This window comes from Argopecten irradians, chromosome 10 (assembly GCF_041381155.1).
Source record: "Argopecten irradians isolate NY chromosome 10, Ai_NY, whole genome shotgun sequence".
NCBI classification, from domain to species: Eukaryota; Metazoa; Mollusca; class Bivalvia; order Pectinida; family Pectinidae; genus Argopecten; species Argopecten irradians.
In genome coordinates this window covers 15,073,953-15,101,431 of record NC_091143.1, presented here as the reverse complement: position 1 = coordinate 15,101,431, position 27,479 = coordinate 15,073,953, and the positions used below count along the sequence as shown (strand labels likewise).

General features: G+C 32.5%; 2 protein-coding genes across 5 annotated transcripts in view; one reads left to right on the top strand and one right to left on the bottom strand.

Annotated features, from left to right (window-relative positions):
- LOC138333212 (opioid-binding protein/cell adhesion molecule-like) overlaps positions 1 to 10,701 on the top strand; it is a 140,297-nt gene extending 129,596 nt beyond the window's left edge. Inside the window, exons 8-9 of one of the 2 annotated variants that reach the window (XM_069281427.1) lie at positions 3,077 to 3,151; positions 5,721 to 10,701. In XM_069281427.1, coding sequence (XP_069137528.1) covers positions 3,077 to 3,151; positions 5,721 to 5,845 — 200 coding nt within the window. In that variant the 3' untranslated portion in view covers positions 5,846 to 10,701. Of the gene's footprint in view, positions 1 to 3,076; positions 3,218 to 5,720 lie in introns of both variants that reach the window. The other variant, XM_069281426.1, reaches the window with a different exon arrangement.
- A 3,067-nt stretch (positions 10,702 to 13,768) lies between these two features.
- The window catches only part of LOC138333210 (protein amalgam-like), a 39,709-nt gene continuing 25,998 nt past the window's right edge, over positions 13,769 to 27,479 (bottom strand). For 2 of the 3 annotated variants that reach the window (XM_069281424.1, XM_069281423.1), the window contains exons 4-10: positions 26,533 to 26,737; positions 22,034 to 22,183; positions 19,894 to 20,025; positions 19,137 to 19,427; positions 18,788 to 18,976; positions 18,057 to 18,080; positions 13,769 to 16,475 (exon numbers count right to left, since the gene is read on the bottom strand). In XM_069281424.1, coding sequence (XP_069137525.1) covers positions 16,393 to 16,475; positions 18,057 to 18,080; positions 18,788 to 18,976; positions 19,137 to 19,427; positions 19,894 to 20,025; positions 22,034 to 22,183; positions 26,533 to 26,737 — 1,074 coding nt within the window. In that variant the 3' untranslated portion in view covers positions 13,769 to 16,392. The remainder of the gene's footprint in view (positions 16,476 to 18,056; positions 18,081 to 18,787; positions 18,977 to 19,136; positions 19,428 to 19,893; positions 20,026 to 22,033; positions 22,184 to 26,532; positions 26,738 to 27,479) is intronic. The other variant, XM_069281425.1, reaches the window with a different exon arrangement.

Genomic DNA, 27,479 nt, shown 5'->3' with positions numbered 1-27,479 from the left:
AGATAATCAAACAAACTGGGTAGGGATGGTGAAAACATTGTTTTATATGGTAGATAATCAAACAAACTGGGTAGGGATGGTGAAAACATGGTTTTATATGGTAAATAATCAAACAAACTGGGCAGGGATGGTGAAAACATGGTTTTATAAGGTAAATAATCAAACAAACTGGGCAGGGTGGTGAAAACATTGTTTTATATGGTAGATAATCAAACAAACTGGGTAGGGATGGTAAAAACATGTTTAATATGGTAAATAATCAAACAAACTGGGCAGGGTGGTGAAAACATTGTTTTATATGTTAAATAATTAAACAAATTGGACGGGAACAGCGAAAACATGGTTTTATAAGGTAAATAATCAAACAAATTAAGATGGGATAATAATACTTACCATGAATATGGTTTCTATATGTAACAAACCAGGAGAAGACGGTGTGAGATTGTTTCTGTATAAATGTGTATTTGTCGTCGTAAAGCAGCTTCCAGTATAAGTGATGAGTTATCAATACTACTCTTGCAATTTGTATTGGTTTCAATAAGTGTGAGACACATTTATATTTTAATAACTAATATTTAGAGCTGTTTTATTTTTAATGTAAACGCAAACCTCATATCGCAGATAAAATACAAAAATGAAAGAAAAATGTTTGCGGAAAATGAAAATTGTGCGCAAATACAAAATGTACGTAGGAACGTAGTTTTAATAAAATATAACAGTGCTTCATGTCGAATTTGTCTTAAATATATTGATATTCGTCGATCATACATGTATATTCTTCATTGATAGGGGGTTGCTTACAATTCCAATGCTGCCGAAAAGACAATACAATATGCTATTTTTTCCAAATGCAATCCATTATTAGTTTATTTCATATATTATTTACCCGACAGTCTATATTCGATTATTTATGACAAAATATTGAAAAGTATATTTAAAACCACAGAAAAAAATTAACATCTTGTAAAATAAATTGATAATTTAATATCAAAACCCAAACAGGTACTCCGTTGGTTCAAACTGATGAATGAAGATTATTGGAATAATAATTAATGCTCGACTCTATAACTAAATTTGTTTTTCTCAATAGATGAAAGAATTGCCCAGAGGTTCTGTGCAGGTTGAGAGTTATTGCTAGTTCCCACAATGCATTCCTATCCAGATTTCACCTAGACATTGATTAATTGCTCTTCTGGATTGTCTTATTCAAATCTTCTTTAGTTTTCATGTTCCAATATTGATACAATTATGTAATAAGTGTAACTCAAGAGTTCTCGCAGTTTTATTAATGCTAATCTTGCAAGTCCTACATGATGCCATTTCATAGAATGTGTTATCTATTTTATAATCTAAATTTTATTCAAATAACAAAGCTTAAATTATATTATAAATTATAAAGTTCTCGATGCATATGTTCCCTCTTGTCAGCAATTGTAATTAAATTCTGTTAAGATAATTTGATGAGGACCTTTCATGAACTAAACACTTATTTTTCCAAAACGCCATGGCTCAAATTATTTCATTATTATCTATGTGTCACAAAATTATATATTTAGTTTTTCCTTATTAGATGGATCATAAGAAATTGTTTACTTATTTATGATTTGTTCATTTCAGTGGTACTTTTAACTTCATTTCCAATATATTTCAAATGTAATGTCATTTTTATTGTGACGATATAACGTGAGCGAAAGACACATTTCAGTTTATTTGATGACATTGTTTTATATCACTACATAGTGATATAAAAACCTGATTTTGTCAACAAACACTTAAAATTATGTACATGTAGTAAAGAAAAAATTGAAGCTCTCACATTTATTAATTTCTGGAACATTATACCTTGTACTTTTATCTTTCTTCACTTAAATGGCGTTAATGCGGGTTTTAATTGATGTCTACTTCAATGAATGCATTGCTTAGTAATGGAGCAAAAGATTCCAAAATCAAATTATTGACAAAAAAGTTTTCGTTTTAAAATGTCATGCGAAGTATTAATCAGATCATTTCCCAATACACTGTATTATCAATTTTCCTAAATTTCATATTCCAAGCTTAAATGCGAATAGAATGAAGGAAAGTAGTGTTCGAATGCAGTTAAGCAAATCAATTAATATAATACTTATTACACATTTCATGCCTTTTTTGTTTTTGCTTTTGTGTGTTATTTTTGGGTTTTGTTTTTTTTGTTTGTTTTTTGTTGGGTGGGGGTTAGGAGGAATAGCAGCTCCTGTTAATTATATGTTACTAAAGTAATGATGATAAACTGTACACCAACGTATTACATATGCGACTGAATTCGAGTATTTGGAGAAGAATTTCAACTCGCGAAAATTTGTCACCACAAAAAGTGTCAATCACAAGTACGGTGTAAGTTATATCGCAATGAACATTTATACTGGCATAAATACGCAAAAAAGGAAGTAGCCGTTGAGATAAGTTTGGTAGAAAAAATTGTTTCTGTGATTATCTGAATAGGGAAAGGAAGGTTTTCTGTGCGAATATATCAAAACAATATATATATATACATCGTAGCTGTGTCCTTATTGTCTATCAGCAAATACTGTTTGACACAACTTATTCGTGGGTAGCTATTTTCGTGGTTAAGAGGTTTAAAAGTATCTCATGTATATAAATATTCGTGTTTGGCCGATTTAACAGTGATTCCAATAATGTATTAACATAACTCGCGTTGTTTTTAGATTCGTGATTTTACATCACCCACGAAAACTACTAAAGTGTCTACACAACGTGTATTTTATGGTACATAGTAATTGAGGCGCACATGTCAAATAAAGTCCAGCGTATTAAAACATTTTGTGCTTTAAACATAAATCATCTGAATTTCATTTTGGTATAAATGACATGGTGTAGGGAATTGCTGAGGTGATTGACAAAACTGTTCCTGGACAGTCATTGAATTAATATCACGATATTTTTGTAGAAAATCAAGATAAAGTAGAAAGAAGGCAACTAAACGTTCTGATGTGTCGGTTTGTCTTTGAAAGGTATCTAGTAAGTAGAACTAAATTGAAAATCGAAACAAGTGTAACGCCCATTTATCTTTATTTTCCAGAGTATCCTGTGAGGAAAGAAATTCCCACGAGTACATATGCACCAGGAACAGGCAATATTCGCGGTAGCGGAGCGGGTACGACCACGACTTTCCCACGTTATAATAACCAAATCACCGCATATAACAAATACAATAAGAACGGTATGTAACACTACACTAGTAAATAGGAACAGGTCACAGATACACACAATAGTTATACATTAACAATACACTAGTAAAGGGGCAACTTCGCTAAAGATATAGATACAGTACGTTATTTTATCCTGCAACCAGCATTTCCAATGTCGGAATAAATCTACCACATTAATTTTTGCTGTTTGCGACACTGACGGCAAACAGTTGTATTTTTTCACGTGCACCGATTCCATTGACCTCCTATTGGTTGATCCATTGTTTGAATGTCGGACGTGTTTGTTGGACATTGTAATGCGAATATGTTAATAAATGGAATACTGTAAATATAAATATATGTCTTAAGGTATACGCTGTATTTTTGCTCGGGACAGAAAGACTCCCTTAACCCTTGCAAAAATACAGCTTATATTGTAATGCACTGACCATATATCTCTACATACTAGGCAGTACAGGAAACACCTCACCACATATAAAAATCAAATAATTGATTATTCTAGTGCAGAAAGCACTTCATCACAGATACAAACAAAGTAATTATACCGTAATAATACAGCAGTATTGCAGAGAGCAGTTAATCAAAGATACAAATTCAAGAAGTAATTATGATAGTGCAGATGGCACCTCACCACAAATACACATCCAATAAGTATTTATACCAGTGCAGGGACACTACCACAAATACAAATAGAATTAGTAATTATACAAGTACAGAGGGTATCACACCATAGAATGAAATCGAATAAGTAATCTTTCTAATGCAGATGGCATCTCACCACAAATACACATCCAATAAGTATTTATACCAGTGCAGGGACACTTTACCACAAATACAACTAGAATTAGTAATAATAGTACCGAGGGTAAAGGAACACTTATTGTACGGCAATTATAATACCTAAACATACATTACCTAACAATGATATCAATTGTTTTCACAACTGTTTAGTTTAGGTAGTCTATTGTAGCCTTTATGGATAATAACATGATATGTAATGTGGGCGGACAACAATTCGGCAATCTGAATTCCACATATAGTCACACAAAATAGTAGATTTAAAAGAATACATCATAATGGATGCAATAATAAAAATTGATACACAAGTTTACCATTAAAGACAAGACTTTAGTTACATGGACATATAATGGGAGATTCTATTTAACGACAAGACTTTAGCAACTTGGACATGTAATGGGATATTCTATTTAAAGACAAGACTTTAGCAACATGGACATGTAATGGGATATTCTATTTAATGACAAGACTTCCCTTCAATCAATTATAATATACGTAACACAAATGTTATTCCACTTTGTTTGGATTGTTTCTACTTGAGGTTACAGACATTTTACATGACATTTTATGAAATACCAAATGGCAGCTGAAGAGCAATTCTTGGCAAGTCATCGTCTAGAAATGTTTTTTGAAAGCAGATAATATGGTCTGCAGAGAATTTGATGTTATGCTTTATTTTAGGAACAGGTGTCTGATTTTGACTTTATCGTCTTCAAACTGTTATTAATTTAAATGTCGAGGATTTGAAAACATATTTCTTTATAGTTAAAATTTTTACTTCATCTTTTTTTAAACACAGTCCGGACCAGACATTATACGATCTATCATCCTCAGGCATTTTTGTAAATGATCACAGAGTTTTCATTTGATGTTTGAGGTATGCGTAGTGATTCCAATCTGATGTTTTACATCTCAACATATCTCTACATATTTGGGATGAGACTGAATATAAGAAATTAACGCATTGGGCATAACCATAGTTTAATACTTAAGTTTGAAAGATATTAAAGGAAACCATGAGTTTGAAAACTGCAATAGCATTAAGATTTTATCACAAACGGAACAAAGTCACACCGGTCACTATGACACTTCTACTTACAATCCACCAATCACATTACAAACATACCGTATCCTCATCTCGATCTCTGAGCTATTATCTCACCAAGTATTCTCATTGCAATTTCTATTTTTTAATTTATATTTCATTTTTGCATGATTCCATGGTACTTCTACTGATCAAATTGATTTTTTTCTCTTTGCATGTCCGTTTTATATGGTAATATGTTAGATATGATTCTGTTAAGTATCACTATTCAACACAGAGGGTTTGGAGCATTTTATCTACATTTCGTATGGAACCTTCTGGTGAATGCACAATACTGTAAGCTGCATGAATAAGGCACTACTCTTTTTGCGTGCAATTTTGATATAAATTTGATATTTCTTTTGTCTGTTTTAAAATTAACCAATTTTTACGTGAATTTTGCGTATAACTATTTGCGCAATGGTAATATCTTAGTTGAAAGTGTAAATAAAAAATGGTATAACTATGAACATCTTTTATAAGGAAATAGATAGTGATATTGAAAAAAAAAATCTCAAACCAATGATTTTGATTTGTACTTTATGAGATTTACTTGTTTTATATCTGTATATGCAGGTTAATTTTTGTCCAAAATGCAAATATAGACTATAAAATGACTCTTTTTATTCCAGGTCCTGTAGAAATGGAATTCAACAATGGAGCTGCTGGAAAGTGTCAATATTCCTTAGCAGTATTACTACACACCACTTCATTGACGTTATGCCTGGCAGCTTACAAAATATGCTCATTTACGTGACATCTATAAGCATTCGTTTATAAATAGTCAATTGAAAAGGACGATCATCAATCAGAATAACTTATACACAAGAGGAATCTTTATTTGCCTATGCTTTTGGTGACAAGCTGATATCAAAATAGTTTACACTTTAAGGAAGACAACTCTTGCACGAAAGAAGGTAGCCATAGCTGATTCCGATATACCAAGTACATGTACCAGTAATGTATTGACGCTGCAGTCATACACCATTAAATGCCTCTCGTAGATATGGAATTGAATTCGTGTCATATGATGGAAAACCGCTGCATCCATGGTGAAGGCAGAGGTAGCGCACGCGTAGACATGCACATGCACGTGCAATGACAAGAGTTCGACCGTGCAAAAATGGAGTCCTCAAAATACTGTGCAGGCATATTGTACATAATCAATTCTTGTTAATTCTTTTGTTTTCATGATGGATTACTATTCATAGTGACAATTGTGTCTTAATCTTCAAAGCCAGAATTTTCAAAAAGTTGCATTAAAATGTGACGATCGTGTGAATACCCTGATGTCACATCACGGAGTAAATCCCATTCACGTGTAAATATCCATGATTTCATTTCGAGGCTTAGCTTCAATGTCTATCAGAAAGTAGGACTGTTGTTGATTTTCTTTTCTATCCTTTTTCGTGAAAACGCTATGCAAAAGTCTACTTGAAAGAGAAAAAAAATCAAATAAGTTTATTTTCTACCTTCTAACCTTCATACTACTAAGTGTATACTGATAAAAGATAACATTTCACAATATCAGTGTAAGCAATGCACGTTTCATACCAAACAGTGTTTGCATTGGCTGAAAAATTCTTGTACGTGGATCAAACACTAGATATTTCCAGTGCAAACAGTTTTCTAGTAAGATGTGGTGCACAATCAATGTTAACACAGTATTCAGCTTTACACTCACGATCGAAGTAATCGAGATACCACATGGAGTGGCCCCGTGTGCATTTCTCGTTTGTTTCTATTCCGGCTTCTCGCATTACATAGAAGATTTCACAAACTAATTATCGTATTATTTCTCTTCATCAGCTCATGTATGAATTATATATGCTTACCCTCGAAGCGAAGATCGCCCGACCACTATAAGACATAATTCTGCATTCACGATGTGTCATTAGTATTGAGAAATTGATTAACACGCGTTGTTTTGGGGACATATCTACCCTGTGAGTTTGTGATTAAATTCTTGTTTGGGAAACAAGCCTAGAGGATGTGTGGATCGTACTTAATCTATCGATATTGTTCAGAATATTTAAATGCATCCTGTCTATCTACGTAATATACTGGTAACTAATGACGTCAGATGTGGTGCAATTAATGCAGTCGATATGATGGATAAAGGATCATTACATGTTATATTAACATATATTTGCGTATGTATATGGTCATAATTTTACATCGGATTGCTTCCCAATGAATATCTGAGCACGTCGACGATTTGCTGGCTTATTTTGTATATTAGTTTTCTTTACGTGATTCACTTAAAACTGTTAAAGGACTCATGCAGTGATCTTGCCAGTGTGATGCATTATTTGTCTACGGCTTCTGAGTTGAAGAAAAATGACTTCACTTTCAGTCGGATCAAAATGTAACGCCGGTACGTTTTGTTATTTTCAATAAGTAATCAACTATAAACAGCATATTCCAAGACAAGCGTACATGGGATATGTAATTATAAACAATAGAAATTATGTAAAGTAATTTAAGGCTGGAGTAATCAGAGACTTAATAAAGTCTTAAATGGTAATGTAACAAGATTTTAAAGCTAGATAAATCATAGAATAAAGAATGTCTAAGAATTGGTTGTACGGTTGGACAAAATCATAGAGAAAAGAAAGTCTTAGAATTGTTTTGTAAGGTGATTTAAAGGCCGCACAAATCAGAGATTGAATATAGTCTTAGAATGGTTGTGTAAGATGAATTGAAAGCCGGAAAAATCATAGAAAAAAGAAAGTATTGGAATGGATGGTTTTGCAAAAATGAGTCAAGGCCGGACAAATGATAGAGAAAGAAATTCCTAGAATTGTTATGTTAGGAGATTTAAGGCCTGACAAATTGCAGAGAAAAGAATAATTGTGATTTTAAGGATAGACAAATCATAAACAAAAGAAAGCCTTAGACTGATAAAGTAAAGACGCTTTGTTAAGGCGAGAAAACTGTCTTAGATAACGTATCAAGGCAGTGAGGTGAGGGAGGCACTGTTATTACATTAGTTTCATTTCCAGTCTACTTTATGATCATGAACATGATGGGAGTGGTAACCATGAATGAACCTCGTATATCATGTGTCAATGTCACAATCTGTGTATAATGAACACTTAATTTACACTTGTTCTTTTTTAATGATATGAATGACATATCTATCATTGGTGTAGTGTGAAAACCGTTATTTTGGACTGCATGTGCACATTGATGAAATTTCAAATTGAACAGCAAAAATACGACAAGGATGACACGCTCATAAATGGTTAACAAGGTAAGGGTATTGTTATAGTAAAGTTGATTTCTCTTTCTCATATTTAATTGTATTTACTCACATGGATACACATTCTCATGACGATATGTTGTGGGTACTTGTATCTAGAAAGTATGCTACAGCTAACGTCTGTTTATATATTGATCGATTGCAATATTACCATTCATTATATTTCAGAAGAGTACATATTATTACATAATAGGCGTGCGACTATCGTATTTTATAGCATCTCCTCATGAGATGTAAAGTGCTATACAGCAAAACACAAATGCATATTTGTATATCCTGTACATGTGTGGATGTGTGCGAGAATCATTTCAAGTAAAAGAGTACACCTTCTTTCATATAAGACTCCTATTTAATTGCTTTACTTAGCGGAGAACAAATTTTGTGGTTTCTCTTGGAAATATGTTGACGAGGAAAATATTCCTGTTTCTGTCGATTTCTAATAGTAATATGTTGTCTTACCTATCTTTCAATTTTATTCACGGGCATTTTAGTTCGCGGAAAAGATATGAGCGAAAAGCGAAATTTAATTCTCCGCGAATATTGCAACTATACAGAATATATTCTTCCATTGTTGTAACAATAAATCGCTGGCAATTAGGATGTGTAAGGGTGGTGTCGTAAAACAAAGAAGACCGCTCGCTTTGATCACTATCCTCGAAGCATACCGTCATTATTATATTGATATTTTATGTCATTTTTCTGTGATATGATTGCTCTGTTAATATGAGTTCCTAGAATTAATATATACATATAAATGCTTATTCGATATGTTAATAACTTTCCAGATAACGTTTAATACAATGTAGTAATATACAGAATATAGAACAGTTGTCTGTGCAAAGTTATTAGATTTAATTACGTGTGTACGTTAATATTGGTTGGTATGCATTTCATGCCAAAATGTGATTGTTGTCTCGTTCTTGGAAATTTTATGGTCCTAATTTAAACGTAAAGAAGTTTTCTTTATGGCATAGATCAATAGAAATACACATTCTTTCAAATGAAAAATTGTAAACAGGTTTTGCTGCTCGTTTGTTTATACTATTATGCCGTATAAAATGATAAGGAAATGTATGGAAATAAGTATTTATACTTCGTTAGTATTGTTTTCTAGGTATTATTCTTACATGTTCAAATGAGATGAAGATCATTGTGAGGGTCGATTTTACTTTCTGAATTTGAATGTAAATAGTCGTTTAATGATGCTTATCAGCCAATCAAAGACGCATTGTGAAAGCGACGTAAAAGTTAAACCGATACAGAATTTACTTCAGGTAAATGGAAATTATTCATTGGGGGGAAATGAAGGGAACATACCTTAAAAACTAAGTTAAGTTATTCAGATAAACATAATATTAAGAAATGATATGCCATATGTTTATTGATCTAATTTGTGTAATATTCGCGTGCAAAACGAATTCAACGCGTCGAATGGCAATGAATGGAAATCACTGATTGAAGTATCAGTCATACTTCTAGTTTTGGTCCATCATTATAGTTCATGATACTAAGACGAACTATCCCAATTAATGTCATTTTCTAGTCATGTTACTTGGAATGCTGAAAATGTGGTAATACGCTATATTGTTATATAATAGAAACACATTTTATATAGATATACAGAAATGTGACTTTCGTATTCCTATATGTGTTGAATCCAGTATATACAACCGTTTTTGTGTTTAATATCAAAGAAAATGTTATTTGTGAGTTTAGCAGTAATATTATACCATATAACGTCAAATGCTCATTAGGTTTTTTTTCATTCATGGTTTGAAGCTATGTTTTAGTTTCTTGAATATAAACGTTTGTGGTTAGCAGTCTGTAAAATATGATTGTGAGGTGCCAAAAACAAGTTACGAAACCCACGAATGTTCATACACATCAAACATTTTTGTGAAGCAGTATTTGACGCAGATTAATTGTTATATGAAGGCATAAAAGCACATATGGTTTGTGGATAGAGATCAACACAATATCATACAAGGTCATCGTTATTATTTTAACTTTAACACTCCAGAGTAATACATGTGTTTCTTTGAACGCATTATTCAGTAGACTATATTGATGACACCTTATCGTGTATATGTAAACACTGTTCATGCATTATGTAAATTCATGTGTCGTCTTTTCCATTGTTTTAAATGCTATTAATGAACTCATCCCGTTTTCTATCATCTTCATATAATGCCTGTGTGTGGAACAAAAGAAACCTTCGAATTAAAGCTTTATTCGATAGCAATGAAACATTTGGCTCATCCTAATTGTGAAATTAATATGTATGTATCACAATATGATATTATATTGTTATGTGTCAGTTCGAATAAAAATACATCTTAACAGTCAAATTTAACGTTGTTTTTTTAAGTGATGTGAGAGAAATGTATCCGGTAATATCAATAAGTAGTCCGATTTCAATAAATCTTTGTATCTACAAATATCAATAAACATCATATTTCATTCCGAAAATTGTATGTAGCTATACTTGTTGATATGTTCTTGACATCCATTGGTGTGCAACATATATTCATACATTGAAATACTTTATTAAACTGCGTCAGTACGCACCATTAAATATGTCGATAGCTAGAGGTTGTATATCATTTTATATAAATGAATGGCAAAATGTGGCAAAATGTGACCACTCTTTTCAATTGACATATTAAGAATAAAAAGATAAACACACTCAGAAATGATTATTTTTACTATAACACTAATCATAGGCTTCACTTGATATGTCGGAACAGTATCAGTGTAATTCTGAAATAAAAGTCAAAACAAATAACAGGCTAGGCAAATCAGATGCCAAGAAAACGTACTATGTAAACCCTCGATTGCAAGTCTGTATTTTGTCAAAGGTCCGTCGAGGTAACCATTATCATGACCTATGCATATGTCATCCTCGACAATTAAGGGTTGTGGTACGGAAATATATAACTTTTGCATCCATTAATCATCTCGATTTGTTTTATTATTGTTGGCAGGAAACAAGGAATTGCACTAGAAGATATGCATGTAATATCAATGGGAATTTTAAGCCACTTAATGTGCATGGAAACCACCATGAAAAGTGCATTAGCCTGATCAAACTTATTACATCATTAGACACAAATCAAATACACATGCACTACATGTTATTGGAAGATCATATAATCTAATCTTACTTCAGATACCTGCATTTTATTTTCCGTCATCTAATGCAGGATTAATGGGCAGTTTGCGATTTTACATAAAAAACAATAAGAAAAGTGCGTACTTTTGAAAACGAACAGTTCCACTAAAATGATTTATAGCATTTTTCAATAGGACTTAAAATTTAGATTAATAATTTTTCCAACATTCATTATTTAATTTATACCATAAACGAAATAGTTTATGGTAAGTCGATTTTTTCTACAGTCATTTGAGCATTCATGCTACCAATAATTCATCAAATTTAATTTAATAATTCTTACATTCATTTACAGCATCTGTAAAATGGTTTTTAATATTTTAGATAGATTTTGCTATGTTTATACAATATTACACTTTGAAAAGATGGCTTAAACATGAAGGGTAGATACAATGTATAAACTGACCGAAGGTTTATAATACATGATAAGTCTCGCGATTTGTGAGAGAAGAGAAATTTTCCACTTTGTGTGAACTAACTGATAGAATAGCAATGTCATATACTTACAAATGAAAGATAAGTGACCTATTGATCCGACAAAATATGTACGAACATTCTTTTCAATTCATTAAAAAATAATTTCTTTTACTTGCAAGTTAAAATTAGGATATCACTTACTTACATAAAAAATAAATATGTTGTCTAATGAACGAGTATCCATTCAGTGCAGTCAAAATACAACATGAGTGTATTAAATTCGGCCGGTTCTGTGCAAGAAATTTATGAATGTATTTTCTTCCCGATTTAATAAATAATAAATATTTTATATTTTATATAAGAATAAATATTGAAGAGTTATTACTTTGTATCTGCGTGTGGTTAGTCTCATTTAGCCTGCGTGCCGGATGGGTTTGTGACAAGGCGGTGTATTAATTCGAAGTCGACCATTTTGTCGTCAACAATTTCTTATCTTTTTTTATTATTACATTATCTATCATGAACAAGTAAAATATTCTTCCAACACGAATTGCAGCTTTTAGCAGTCCACCTTATAAATTATAATAACTAGTGTTCAATTTGGAATCACACATTTGTGATACTGCAGGAGTTACTATATCTGTCGTTATACAATGGCATCACAATAAGCTAAGGCATTTCAAGAGAGATAAAAAAATAAAACTAATGTACACAAAAGGACCAAACTATACAAAGCCTTAAGATTTCATGTGACATAGTGAAGGGGGATGTATGAATAAACTATAACATGTTCGTAGGTAGAACATATTCTATAAAGCAATTGAACAATATGACTTTTTATGACAGTGTTCATTAAAAAACTAAAAAAAACGTAGAAGTTCTTTAAGAAAGATAACTCTCAAATACTTTATAAAAAAATCCACGTTTCGTTAATTCTGATTGAAAATACTACGTCTGGAAGTCACGAAGTTTGCAATAATAAAACCAAATTTGAAATTGACTTTTACATAGTGAGTCAGGAGAATATTTATATTCATTCGTTTTCTTTTGTGACATCCATGATATAGGGGGTTTGATGTAGAATGGTGATCGCTTAATATACTTGATCATCATTAAACTCTACTGTTGATGTAGATCTTCATTTGAAAGGTTAATTCGTCAATCAAACTATTATATGTAACTTACAATTCGCCGGACTAATAACGGAAATCTCCTCATACGTTTTTTGTCAATAAAATATGTGAATATTGAAATTATGAAAGCTTTTTAGCAAGATACTGACTTGTTTTTATATATAAAAAAACCCATTAAAAATCGTATCACCTTCGCTTAGAGAAAAAAAAATTCAATTTTTGACTAAAAATTGTAAATATTCAACTGTGGTTCGGAAAGGGTTGGTCAATGCATAGTCATAAGAATGAATGTGTCTCCTTCATCTATTAGTATTATATGATACTATCTAATATTACGGCGCCGTGATCTTTTCATTACATTGATTAAGTCGACTTTCAAGGACCTTTATGTTGTTAAGCGGAGTTTAAAACATCTAAAGAAACACTTATAGATGTAAGACATGTAACATTTAATTTGATCAGCCATTAATTTTACCAGTAGCATCTGATAAAGTGATGACATCGTTGTTTATATCTTTGTTTCTGGTTGGCCGATGGCAGTTCCATTACAAGAAAATCACTAATGAAATTTTGGAAAATCACTGTATTAATTTGAATTATAAGAATATCTAATATCGCAATATCATAAACAAAAATTCAGTTCAATTATAAAGTAACATGATGACGTCATGTAGAAACAATCAAAATCGTTAATTGTATTATCAATTTATTTATTTAGATAAAACGCTGCAACAAAATAAGAAAAAAACGTGCAATGATGACAAACATAAGGGACACTATAGACTATCTATACCCGATTACCTTACACAGGGTAGAGAAGCACACAGAGATGATTTTGGCACAATATACAATGTAGCACTATGTGCTGTAGTGGAGTAATACTGATGATGTGGTACGCTAATAAGCTTATATATACAAACGAATCATATTCATATCAGTGCTAAAAAGACAAAATAAATTATGTGTAAAATAACTCAGATCTGTATATCATAAAACAGGTAATCTCTGGTTAAGTTCAGATTTACTATTCCCAGAAATAGTTTCTGATTTAATTTAAACGTCGATGGGCCCTAAAAACAAATAAACAAACATACAGTAAATGTTCTCTGATAATTTCGTCTTTGCATATTACAGAGTTAGCTCCCTTGTGGTAGGTATCCATTGCCACGTCATTATTTTGTGAACGCAATTTACATCGTTTTCTCCCAAACGTACGACGTTATGCTAGCAAACAAATGTCATTGTAATCAATACCCGTAAGGTCAGATATCTTTTTAATTTGAAAAGAGCGTTAAGTGATTTTAAACAGATTAGCTAAGTGATGAATTACCCAAACAATACGATGATTATTTTTTTTCCAATGATATTTTGTCATCAGTTTATCGCAATTACTTTTTGGAATTGTCATTATAGGGAATTTTTTGCTTTGTTTTTAATAATAAAGGACTCGTTGGAATCACCGGCTGATTGTGACATAGAATGGAAGACGGATAAGAAATATTAGTTAGAAAAACATGTAATAAACGTTAAAAATTATACACAGATTTAACTACATTGTACACAACGAGAGCTTTACATATATTTATAAACCGAATGTGTTAACAATGAATTAGAGATCCCATTTACAATTGTATCAGGGAAATGTTTTACATTTTCCCTACTATCAAAGAAGATCTAATATTGCATGAAAGGTGAGAAATAATCTGATATTGCATGTTGTCCTTAAATTACTCTGGCTATCAATAGAATGTTAATCTATTACACCAATTAGTGTTTATGTCTGAAATTATGACAACCCAACGTGTTATGATTGGACATTTAAACCCAAAGTTCTGATTAATGTGATGGAATTGTACATTAGTCGTAAATATATTGATATTCAATACAATTTTAATTACATTATATATTTGATTTTACTATTGTGACCTAAAATCCTGATGAGATAAAGCAGTAAATCAAACAAAATGTCGATGCAGCACTAATGGAGAAAGAAGCAAATTTCTAATATTTCGAAAATTGTGAATTCAAATTCAATAGATTTTAAGATTTGATGAACTCAATTTCACAACGAATTTCAACATATGTATTGTATGACCACAGCGAATATACATGTAATTTATATTGATGGCCTTATAACATTATAACAAAACAATGAAACAACCTATGGCTATTAAAAGGAGTCCAAAAAACAATTAGTACATTATTAAATATCATATTGGATAAAACATTGCTTCCATATTACGTCTATAAATGAACGAAATAATGACGATAATTTTGATTCACAAATGATTGGATATGGATTTCTTAATGATGTGTTTTGATTAGCAGTTAATGGCATTATATATAACCAACAACTACGTTTTATCATGTAAACAATGTATATATATATATACAAGAAGCTATTGACTGTCTAGTTGGCTGCTATGTACCATTTCCCTATTTCGTGTTTGTAATCAAGGACAGCATAATTTCAAAGTATAATTCTGAAACAGTCTGAACACATTAAGATTTACATAAAGAGAAAGTGATTTGATTTAAGCTTCATTTCTGACCGACCTATTATTTTTGTCGTATCGGAATGTGTTTTACATGATAGTTATCTACTATCATAGTTTGTCAAATTTAAATTTAGAAAAAGGTAAATGGCACAAATTAGCAACTATATCTATGGCGGGTTTTTCTGTAGAGTCTATAAAACACACAGCCAGAAAACAATAGTCTGGGTACACATGTGAGGTGTAAGAATACCCGGCAGTGCTGTACATTGTATCAACTGTACCCTGTCAAATACAATCATATTTCTATACACATGGCGAGTAGCATACGATAATGAAATGTCATGAAATTAATGACTAGTTCACACGGCCCTGCTGTCCCCCCGAAGATCTCCGTATACTAATTATAAATGAACATAATATGCTGAAACAATACATATAATTATCCAAAATAAAGTCACAATCATATGAAATACCCACAACTCTTGAGAGTGCCCCGATTATATATACACTTCAATATCTCATTGTCTATTCACAACACCTTCAATATGTTATAATTACACAATTCACGTAATCATCTATTATTGTTTGTTGCTGACTGTGATCCACGGCAGAACAGCCATATTTGTTATACAGTAGATTCCTTTATTGTTTTCATCACTGAACCAGGGAATCTCCGAAGAGATGTTGTTAATGTGATCTAAACCTGCTGATATAAATCACCAAACAGTTTTGATTGCCATCAGCTTTCGATTCTCCACACATATGACGATATGTTGGAGAGTATGTGTGTATGTAGCTTTACCTGGTTCCCGATACTCGTCATAGAAAACAGGTACACACTATCAAAGCTAGCAGAAAAGTCCACCTCTCATAATGGAATGTTGAACAACCACTACCTTGCTCTGAAAATATACAATGATATGATGTTAATAGTAGGTCAACTTTGCGACACACCTAGCGTTGATAGCTTGATAAAAGCTATACGATGAATATAATGTATATAACTTTCATTAGTAAACACTTTAAAAGGGAATTGTCATGTAATATTTGACATATGCGATGACGCTTCGTGTTTAAAATGGTTAAACGTAATAAAGAACTGAGCTAATTGAAGAAAGATGGTGTTTAACAAAGGTTATCTCCCTTAGAACAGATAGAGAGTAAAATAATTGGAACTGTTATTAGTATATGAGAACAATCACCGTGTTAATGAGATGATGAAAAAAAAATGTTAGTAAGACCTTCACAAAATCTCATTATTTCTCTGTTAATAGGACGTAATGAAAAAAGTCATAAGTGTAAGCGGGTGTTAAATCAATCATTGCAATTGCTGTTTTTTTAAGAACAAAGGGTATATCAAATCGTGAACAACAGGTCTACAAATTCATGAGTTTTATATGATATTTGATATCGAATACTCTCATAAACTTATCATGAAAAATCAACACGTGGTTGGCACATTGTATTTCGTGAAAGATATTGACCGTATTTTTTTTTAATTATTTTGGTAGAGAAATACAGTACATGAAGATGAAATTAGTAGTTAGTGATATAATTTCAGTATTTATACAAAGTGCTAAAATTTCAATTTAAAAACGATATATATATATTGAAACGCAAACAGCTTGCATTTTCATGTTAAGAGCCATGTAACATGATATTAGTGATACTTAGTGAGTAAAATTACAACATCTTTGGTGTATAGACACAAAGTGATTGATTACAGTTTTGTACAGCAGTTAGTGTCAAAATGAAGTAAAAATGCTTTATTTTTTAATTGTAAAAGTCGATTGTAATTCCCTACTGAAAAGATGTATAATAATGAAATTAGTAGTGCCGGGTAAGTAATTTACAACAACACAACCATATTTGTACAAAGTGAGCATAAGGGTTAAAACGAATGTACAAAATGCTATTGCAATGGTAAAAAGGTTATAAGGATGACATTAGTAGGATATTAGTACATATCGGGTCCGTTACCGTATTTGATTTATCTTGAGATGGAGATCATCATATTGATATTATCTGAATACAACGACCACTTAATGACCGCCCTGATCATTTAATAGTGTTAATATCTCATATTACTACCACTACAACCCTTATTATATAAATATCTTACATTTCCCCATTTTACTAAGTAATCAGTACTATATTCGTAAACGGTATCACCGTTACACTCGGAGCAAAACACCTCCACATGTATGCTTTAAACATGCGTGTCAATAAGGCATAGGATAGATAATACTGTAAACCTGGTTTCTTTTGTGACTATTGAATTTCGCGATGTCTTTATCAAAACAAGATCGCGGATTTAAACATTGACTGGAAATTCCTATCAGTATCAATGGCGTTGATGTGGATTCGCGGAGAAATGATTTGGATCGCGAAATTCGCGAAAGTAAATAGCACTCAAAAGAAAATGTGTTTACAGTAAACAGTTTCATGCCCACATTTCACAGTAATAAATACTTAAATGTTACCTGGTTTATTATCCCCATTGTTCGCTATTTTCAAAAATTAAATGTGAATAGAAGATCAAAGAAATGTTCTCATATATAGTAATACTTTTTATGTTAAAAAATAGTTAAATTAAAATTCTAATAACAATTCCTGTGCGTAAAGCAGCTTTCACTGAAATACAAGTGTCCAAGTACAGTAAATTTACAGTCACTTGCGTTATCATTATTTTTCATTTGTTTCCATACTTAATCCAACTCTCTGATTGGAAGATTCTTTTTCTTCAGATGCTATGTAGAAAAAGTCTGAGAATGTCACGAAAATTCGACGTAATCATGGCGTCACAATAGAGACGTCGACGTTGCGTATTGATTTAGAAAAAATGATCCATTGAAAATTCAGAATCGTACGTTTAAACGTACTTTATGGTATCAAGTAGTCTGAACAATTAATTATAGGCATTGATATAACTATTTTTAACTTCATAGGGTTATGAAATAAATGTTGTTTGCAAACTTGTGGAGCCCAGATGGCAAACAAAATTTCTTACATACCCCTATGAAGTTAAAAAATAGTAACATCCATGCTTATATTCTAACTTTACCATATTCCAAATGATGCACTTTCTAAAGCTCCCTAGAGGTATTGCATATTTTTGATGCGTGGTATCATGACCTACATATGATTAATTATCCATGTATATTCGACGTGTTTCGAATTGAATCACACACAATAAAATTTAATGACAAAATACCTTCTGTTCCCGGTGGATTCAATGTGTAAGCTGGTCCGTCAGATGGATCTACTTCCGGTATCAAGACACCACTACTTGTCGTTGTACTAGACAATAATGACGAACTAATGGGAGTTGTCGCCCATGTAGTAGTGCTTACGGTAGGTGTCGTTGTCGACTTCAGCGGCAGCGGTGTAGTTATCTGTATTTCTGAAATAGGCAGTCGTCCAATATAAATTGTATACTTCACTTAGTAAAGATAAGAAGTTTGTACCAAAACAAAGAATCTTTTATTAATGTAAATTATACAATTTGAAGGGAAATAAACATATTTCGTTTTCAAAATAAATGTTGAAAACATAGAAGTTACCTTTTAAATTAATTGTCTTATTAGCTGAACCCAGGACGTTACTAGCAAAGCAAGTGTAAACACCAAAGTCACTGGGGTTAAGATCCCGGATCTCCAGACTTAATAGTATAGTGTTGCCGTCCCTTTGGAACACGATTGGTTCGTATTTCCACGTCCGCTCTTCTATATCTATTCCATTGTATCGCCACACGGCAACCTCCATAGGGAAGCCGGTGATAACACATTCTAGGGCAGTGCTCTTGCCAACTTTTTGACTGAGAGTGTCGACCCCAGTCTCGATTTCTGGAGCAACTGAAAGATGAAAAGCACATTGAAATAGTTTGCAAAGATTAGTCAGATTGGATTGGAATGAAAGTAATGCTAGTAGTTTGATTTCAACGTGTCAAACTAGTGTTCGAAATACAAGTGTTTGTTGATTTTATTTCCAGGGCTTTATTACCCAGATTTCCTTGTTAATTGATAACCGCTTTCTATTGTCCAATAATACATATTACTTAATCATTAATACACCAACAAAAAGACGCTGTTATCATATACTAATTCCCATATTGATAACAAAAAAGTTTCACGTTATCCATAAATGACATAAATTAAAATACCTATAAGTTTTCTCCCTTCGCAATGAAAGCAATGGTTAGAATAAAAAAAAGGAAAGGAAATTGTTATTATAGACAAGTCACTGATTGCAAACACTATGCACTGTGTTATGCAAAGATATTGTACGTCCACCGTAGCATTTAATAAGCCCTGTACGTACACTGAACATCGACTTTAATGGAGAGTGTGTCTGCGGGTTCCACATCGTTTCGGGCGACACATTCGTAAGTCCCCGCCTGGTCACGCGTTATATTGGCAACTGTTAACAGGTCCCTGTTTCCAGTACCTAGATCTTAAACAGATGAATATTTATGCTTTTCAATAATGAAGTTAGACAATACATTTACATCTCTCCTACAAACAAAAGAATGATCAACTATTTATTCCCATATTTATGTACAATTATTACTATATTCATTTTGTTCTATTTTTTCCTATTGTTGTGACACAGCGATCGCTTATCCCAGATATAATAATGATAGTAATAAAACCACACATTTATCCCACTACAGGTACACGTAATGTATCTTGCATTCGTACAGGATGAAACGACGGCAGTTGGTATCCAAGATAGTACATATATAGTCAAATTATTAATTATATAACGTTAGTAGAATACCGTAGATGATTTTGATGGTATATTTATCGATATTTGTCCTTAACATCTTTAGCAACAAGATGATGAATAAAACAACGGTTTAAGCAGACGACATTTAGATTAATATTCATTAATTACTTTCATATTTACTTCATAGGGTATTCTACGGTAAAAATTCTTTACCCAGTTTGATTGTCGCCCAATACGAGGAAAGTATTTGGTCTACAAACCATGTATTAGGCTTGGTTTCACCTCGTCTGATAGAAGGTTTTTATAGACCCAATATATGCCCGTTTGTGTCCAATAACTAATACTATCATCCTTGTTAACCAATAGATATATGGAGGTACTCTTCAGGTTTCATATATATTCGACGAAAAATAGTTACAGATAATGCATATAGTTGACATTTAAGAAAATCTTGCACTGAATTGACCTTTAGGGCATGTTGATGTCGTTCACTATATATAAATATACATAAGTCATGAATCCCCATACATGGATAATTCCTTGTGTTTGTGCTTTTAAACTGTAACTATAATCTCTGATAGAAACAATACACCTAAATACCGATAAGCTATCAAAATGTTTTCTCATTGGACACTAGTTTTTGTTTGTCTGGTACAGAGCAAAAACATCCGTGTTCTGTACAGATGTACTGACTGATTTTGACCACTGCTACACCTATACTACAGATGATAGACTATCTATTAGACCTCCGATGCAAAGGCAATGTGTTTATTATCAAACAACCGACTCAAAGTATATTTACACAGAGAAAATATACAAAATCAAAAATTTCGAGTCCGTCTTAGGTAAAGATTAAACATATTGAAGAAGTAATGTTTACTGCGTCAGCAGCAGACGATCGTTTGCCGCCATTTTGTACTGAACAGATGACCAGAGAACCAAATTCCAGAATTGATTCATCGCGTACTATCAAATGAATGCGATTCTGTATTATAGTATCTAAACTGAGGGAAATCCTCGCGTATACCCGGCAGTAATTCGTCTTCCTAATGGGAATTCCAGCTCTCTCTAATGTCTATCAAATCTGTCAAGTTATACAACATTCGTCGTTTGCTATATCTGCATGTAGTGATACGTAGTAGCTTTGTATATGTTTAAGCTTTAAAATCCTTATTCATTTTTTGGGTTACATATGTGCACTAGACATGTTTGCCTTATAGGAAAGAGCAAATACAAGTTTTGATAAAAATTCAATGATGAATTAATCTAATAGAAATTCTCCCACACAAACAACCAGGTTTTTAGAAAATGGGAGACCTAATCACAAATATAATGTAATAACTCTTATTTAAGAACACATAGTTTACGAGTATAACGAATTGCCTTTTTCTCAAAAATCATTATTTTTAGATATTAAAAAATATATGCTCCTCAAAAATTGAATTTGATATCGAACATATAAATTCAAATATTGTTATTTTATTTTTAGTCTATACTTAATGATGTCTTAGATCTGTATCATTTAAGTTAGCAAAACACTAATTTCTTCCTCGAAATAAGATTAATGTATAGTCTAGAAATTAATTTCTTTATTGGACAAACATATAATGAAGTTAAAAAGAATAAAAAAGCAATAAAAACCACAACAAAATAACGTGAAATGACACTTAATTAACCTCCAATACATTTATGTTCATCTAAAACATTACCATAAATAACTATAATATCTTACTTGTTTTAGCGTTTGGCGTGTCTTTCTGTTTTCGGTACCACGTGATCTGTGGGTGTGGCACTCCCGTGGCGTTACACACGAGTTCAAGGTCTGACCCCTCTCTTACAACCATATCTCTACTCGAGTAATCCGTTAAAATCTTAGGTGATACTGAAATGAACAACATTTGAATATGTAAGAATTATCTTTGATTTCAAATTGCAACATTGCATTTTATCTCCGTAACACATTTCTATCCTGTTGGGAAAGATATTTTTGTTAAAATTGTATCGCCATGACATCTAGTAAAATGACGTCCCCAATACTTCTGTGTACTTAAACGATTTAATATTGATTTGTGACGCCATATAAGAATATTTAGTCATTGAACGTCTTTCAGTTGGTTTTCATAGCCAATATGAATGACAACTGGACAGAGGCAAATTCCACGAAGCGCCCTAGCCTCATCTTCTGTAAGACGTTCAATGCTGATATTTTGCATTTGGTTAAAATTTTATGTTAATTGTCGTGCCAGCGATTACAGAAAATGGTTGTTCAAATGGTCGTTGGAATTTGCCTCTGTTCAGTTAGCATTCATTTAGGCTATGAATGTCAACTAAAATATGTTGAATGCTTAAATATGGTGTAAACTGGCCTACATCGTACTTTACCCACATTGTTTTGGTATCTCGAAATCGGTGTGTTGTATCGTCGGTTTATTTACGTCATTGTTCCTCAGAAGGAAAGTCTATAGAAAATCGTACATAGTACACTCTTTAATTTGTGTTACATATCTTGATAATATATGTCTTCACAAGTAAATCTTTTTAACTTTTTATACTTAGCCTTCTAACATCATGCTGGTACATATAAACGTTTGTTGTTCGTGACTAAGAACAATCTGTTTATTTTTAAAAGCTTGATAAAAATAGCTAAGAAAGAGGTTGGACATGCCCGTGATCGATTAGTAAGGAATATTCGTATTCTATAATGTACATGTAAATACTGAATAAATAACATCGTAATGATAAAGTACTCCGCACAATTTGTCACATTTGCCAATATATCGATTTAAAATAAGGTCCCAAAGGAAACAAATATCACTTTCACCATTTGTCATACCATGTACCAATTATACAGCGATACTAAACGTACTTTCAATTCAACATCGGTTGTTGTATTAAGAACACGTCATGATGGTATATTCCTCATGTTTGCACTGTATTTGTCATTCCATGTCTTTATATACCCGACAAGACGATATTTAAACATATTTGTGCTGCGTGTTATTGCCAAATCTGTCAATGCATTCATAGCCTGATTACAATTGATATGACAAGGATATGAAAACATACATACTCGTGACCTACACATGCATACCATAAATACTTATTAGTTGTGTTTTATTATCTTGTGTATTGTAAAAATCTCGGAAGCGATTGTACTAGCAGTACGTAAATGTAACAAGTAAGAAACTGATTCCTCATCCGATCTTAATCTACTATATAACTGAAAATCTTTATCATTACAAACAACTTAAAATTATTTTTTTTTCGGTTTGACAGTTTAAGTAGTCTAACGATGTAGTAATATTCCAACTGAATAACCACCCTTGTTGTCACTTGAAATTACCACGCATTGTTGAAATTTAGGGAGGCGCTGTACATACTCAAATTCCTATAAAGACGCACTCCCTCCTTGATGTGCTTTATTGCGGAAAGCAAGTAAAATGTAATGAACGAAAACATAATTAAAAGATAGGATGTATTTAGTCTCTGGAAAAAGATGCTGGCTCATCAAATGCATTACTACGCATTTCAATGTTTTATCAATGATAATGCTATAGAGACTGGTCATATAGCAGAATCAGATCAGATTTACCTTTGACCTCGGCTTCAGAAAGAAAACAAAACATGTCTGATCTCTACCGATTAATATAAGGTACTGGAACATCATACGATATACTTTGGTCATTTTGGCGAGGGGTCGGCGTTCTCTTGGCACATACAATAGGGCCCTTTAGTTCGTCAAAATGTAACCATGTTATTAATTCATTTTCGAGCAAAGGCATAGAATGTGTAAAGTAGCTTCGATCTCAAAAATCTCTCGAAAGCAAAACTATGAGAAATATCTCACTGCTTGTGCTTTAAATTTGTATCAATAAATTTAATATATTATTGATAAATGGCTGCACTGTTGTTAGTGTACCTGCTGTCCCTGTCCCAATATTGCTTGATCATGAAAGAAGACTTAATTTGGGATCTTATCTCTTTTTTTATTTCCATCTACCTTGACACCTTCTCACTATTGCTTTGAGCTGTGCATTCGCTTCTTTAAGGAAAGTTCTGGGTTCTGTCTCCTGGTCGAGACACGCTATTCTTTATAACGGTTCCTTTTGCTGCTAAGCGCTGAGCTTGTTTGTTTTGTTTGTTTGATTTATTAACGTCCTATTAACATAAATAAAGTAAATAAATTAACCTATGGTCATGTAAGGACGGCCTCCCATGTATGCGGTGTGTTGCGTGTATGTTGTGCGAGGTTAGTGGACTGCGGTATGTTCGTGTTGTGTCTTCTTGTATAGTGGAACTATTGCCCTTTTTATAGTGCTATATCACTGAAGCATGCCGCCGAGCAACAAGGGAATGAATAGTACTACTGGTTTGATCATTATCAGTACAATATTACCAGGTGGGTTGTTGTTAAACGGCATGCCTCAGTGGGATAGTAGTATATGAATTAAAAGAGTATTACATGGAACCACCATACGAATATACAGCAACTTCTCAAAACATACATTCATACACGCAACAAACTGCGTGCATGGTAGGATCCTGGCTGTTAAAGAAGCCCAATCAAACAACCAATCAACTAATGGTTTAAAAATTGTTTGACAATGATTAAAACGTAGGGAGATAAATATATATTAACATTACCATAAGAGCCATTTTGAAAAAAAAATTGACACCTTTTTGACACACATAAAAAATATGCTAATGTATTAGTTTTCAATATATTAGAAAAAATCTGGTATCAGTTTCATGGCATTGTAACAAATGGATTTTTGGTTTTCAATAACAGTCAAAGAGGAAAATCACATTGGCTTAATATTGGTATGTGCTATACCGTCTTACATAGGATTACCCAAGTATTCACTTCTAATGCTTTGCAGTACACGAGATAATGTCCAGACAGGACAATGCATTAAATGATAATATTGCGGACAAATGGACCAAAAGAAGAACACGGCACAAACTTTTAACTACCTCCCCGGGAGTTCCCGGTCGATGATAAAGCGGTTCTTGTCGTCAACAAATATAATCTTAATCATAACTGAGCCACACATTGAAAATATCTTCAAAGTTACTAAAAATAGAAAATATGGCGGCCAGCTTTAATCAATTATTAACATTTGCAGTAACCTAGAACATTTAGGTATTGACACAAATATAACGTCTCTTTCTGAATTAACTTTCTGGGTATTATATTTTAATTATATTTAATTTGATAAACAAGATGACTGACAGCATCTTTTATCGGTTTTTGCATTCAGTAACCCTGAAAATACAGGTATAAGACAAAACTTAGGATTCTATATCAATTTGAACTTCAACATTTCTATGTCGGCCATTTCGAAAACCAAGAAGACTGACAACAGTTTTCACAAATTACATGCACTAACGTTCACATATGCGTTCAGTTATCCTAAAAATCAAGTATTGAACAAATATTATGATACATATAAATTTATTTTCAAGATATTATAATGTTTTACATCTAATAGTTTTCAAAATATTATGATTCAAACATTTGTATGTTAGCCATTTTGAAAAACAAGTTGGGTGACGGCCTTTTCTAATAACTAATGTATCACAAAATGTATGACTCGGCCAAAAATGGAGCTTAAGCCTCCGGCTATTATTACGATGTACATAATTCCATTTTGAAATTGGAAAGCATTGACAAGATATACCTTTCAACAACAGGAGTGAATTTAGACAATGTATCTTAATTTCTTCACCTATTCTTTTGTCTTCGTCCTTCTGTATCACAAAATGTATGACTCGGCCAAAAATGGAGCTTAAGCCTCCGGCTATTATTACGATGTACATAATTCCATTTTGAAATTGGAAAGCATTGACAAGATATACCTTTCAACAACAGGAGTGAATTTAGACAATGTATCTTAATTTCTTCACCTATTCTTTTGTCTTCGTCCTTCTGTAGTGAGAGGTCATGATTGATACTTTATAAATAGCATTACTAAGGATAATTCAACAGAGAATCTACAGTGTAATCCAATCATTATACATTATTCTTACATTGTGCAATTTCAACAAAATAGGATGTGTAGGATGAGAAGTGGTTAGTGGGAGCTGATCTACGCAATATACTTCGCACCTCCTAATTAGTCTCGAGCTGGCAATGTCAAATATAGATAGAGGGATGCCAGACACATAGACAACAAACAGACATGACGGCCAATTTTCCAGTTAAACTTGATACATGAATTAATTACTTACATAAGACGTTGAGTGTTGCGACTTTAACTTGTACAGGGCTGGTTAGAAGTTTACACTTGTAGTCTCCCCTATCGCTGTACTTGACCTGCTCGATACGCAGGTTCATGTCGTCCTGGTACGGACTACGGACACTGATTCTATTATCCGACGTTCTCGTTATATTGTTCATCGTCAACAGATTCCCGGATGGTCCAATCCATAATACCTGTCAAGTATGAAACAAAACAGTCAAACCTGTTTATAAAGACCAACCAAATGACAGCGGGAAATGGTCTTAATAATCAGGTGGTCTTTATGGACAGCGGGTTGAATTATAGATTACATGTAATATTTAGAAAGATGTCTTAGACAAATGATCGAGAAAAAAACAGAGGGTCATCAAATTATAGTGACAAATACGTGATATATATGAAGAAATATTTTTATGAAGATGTCATTGGGTTAGGTCATAGTTTAAACACATTATTAATTTTGATGATTTCAGGTTCGCTATATTTTTTTAATGTTTTTGTACTTTCGTGATAGAGAAAGCGTCAGACATTGTAAGGTGATATCAAATAATCATATTGTTACTAACTATCTTCGTTTTGAACACGAAATACGTGAACGTTAAGTTATAGGGAAGACCACAGCGACCCAGCAAGACAATGAAATCAAGTGTTATCATATTTGCAGGATTACTATGACGTCCGGTTCATATTTACAGTTTTAAGTACACTCTTCCTTTTATGGTGACAAGTTAATTGTCAAACAAGTACCTAGTCTTGTTTTCTGTCATCTAAAGTGATATATGTCAAATCTTGGGACAAGGGCGGAAGTTTTAGTGTCTTCTACACAGTCAGTCGCTACTTCCATACAGACATATTTTTTATATTTCATCCTCCATGTCTTTCGTGTTAATAAATCTATATGATAATATATCTATATACCAATACATAAATGCTTGT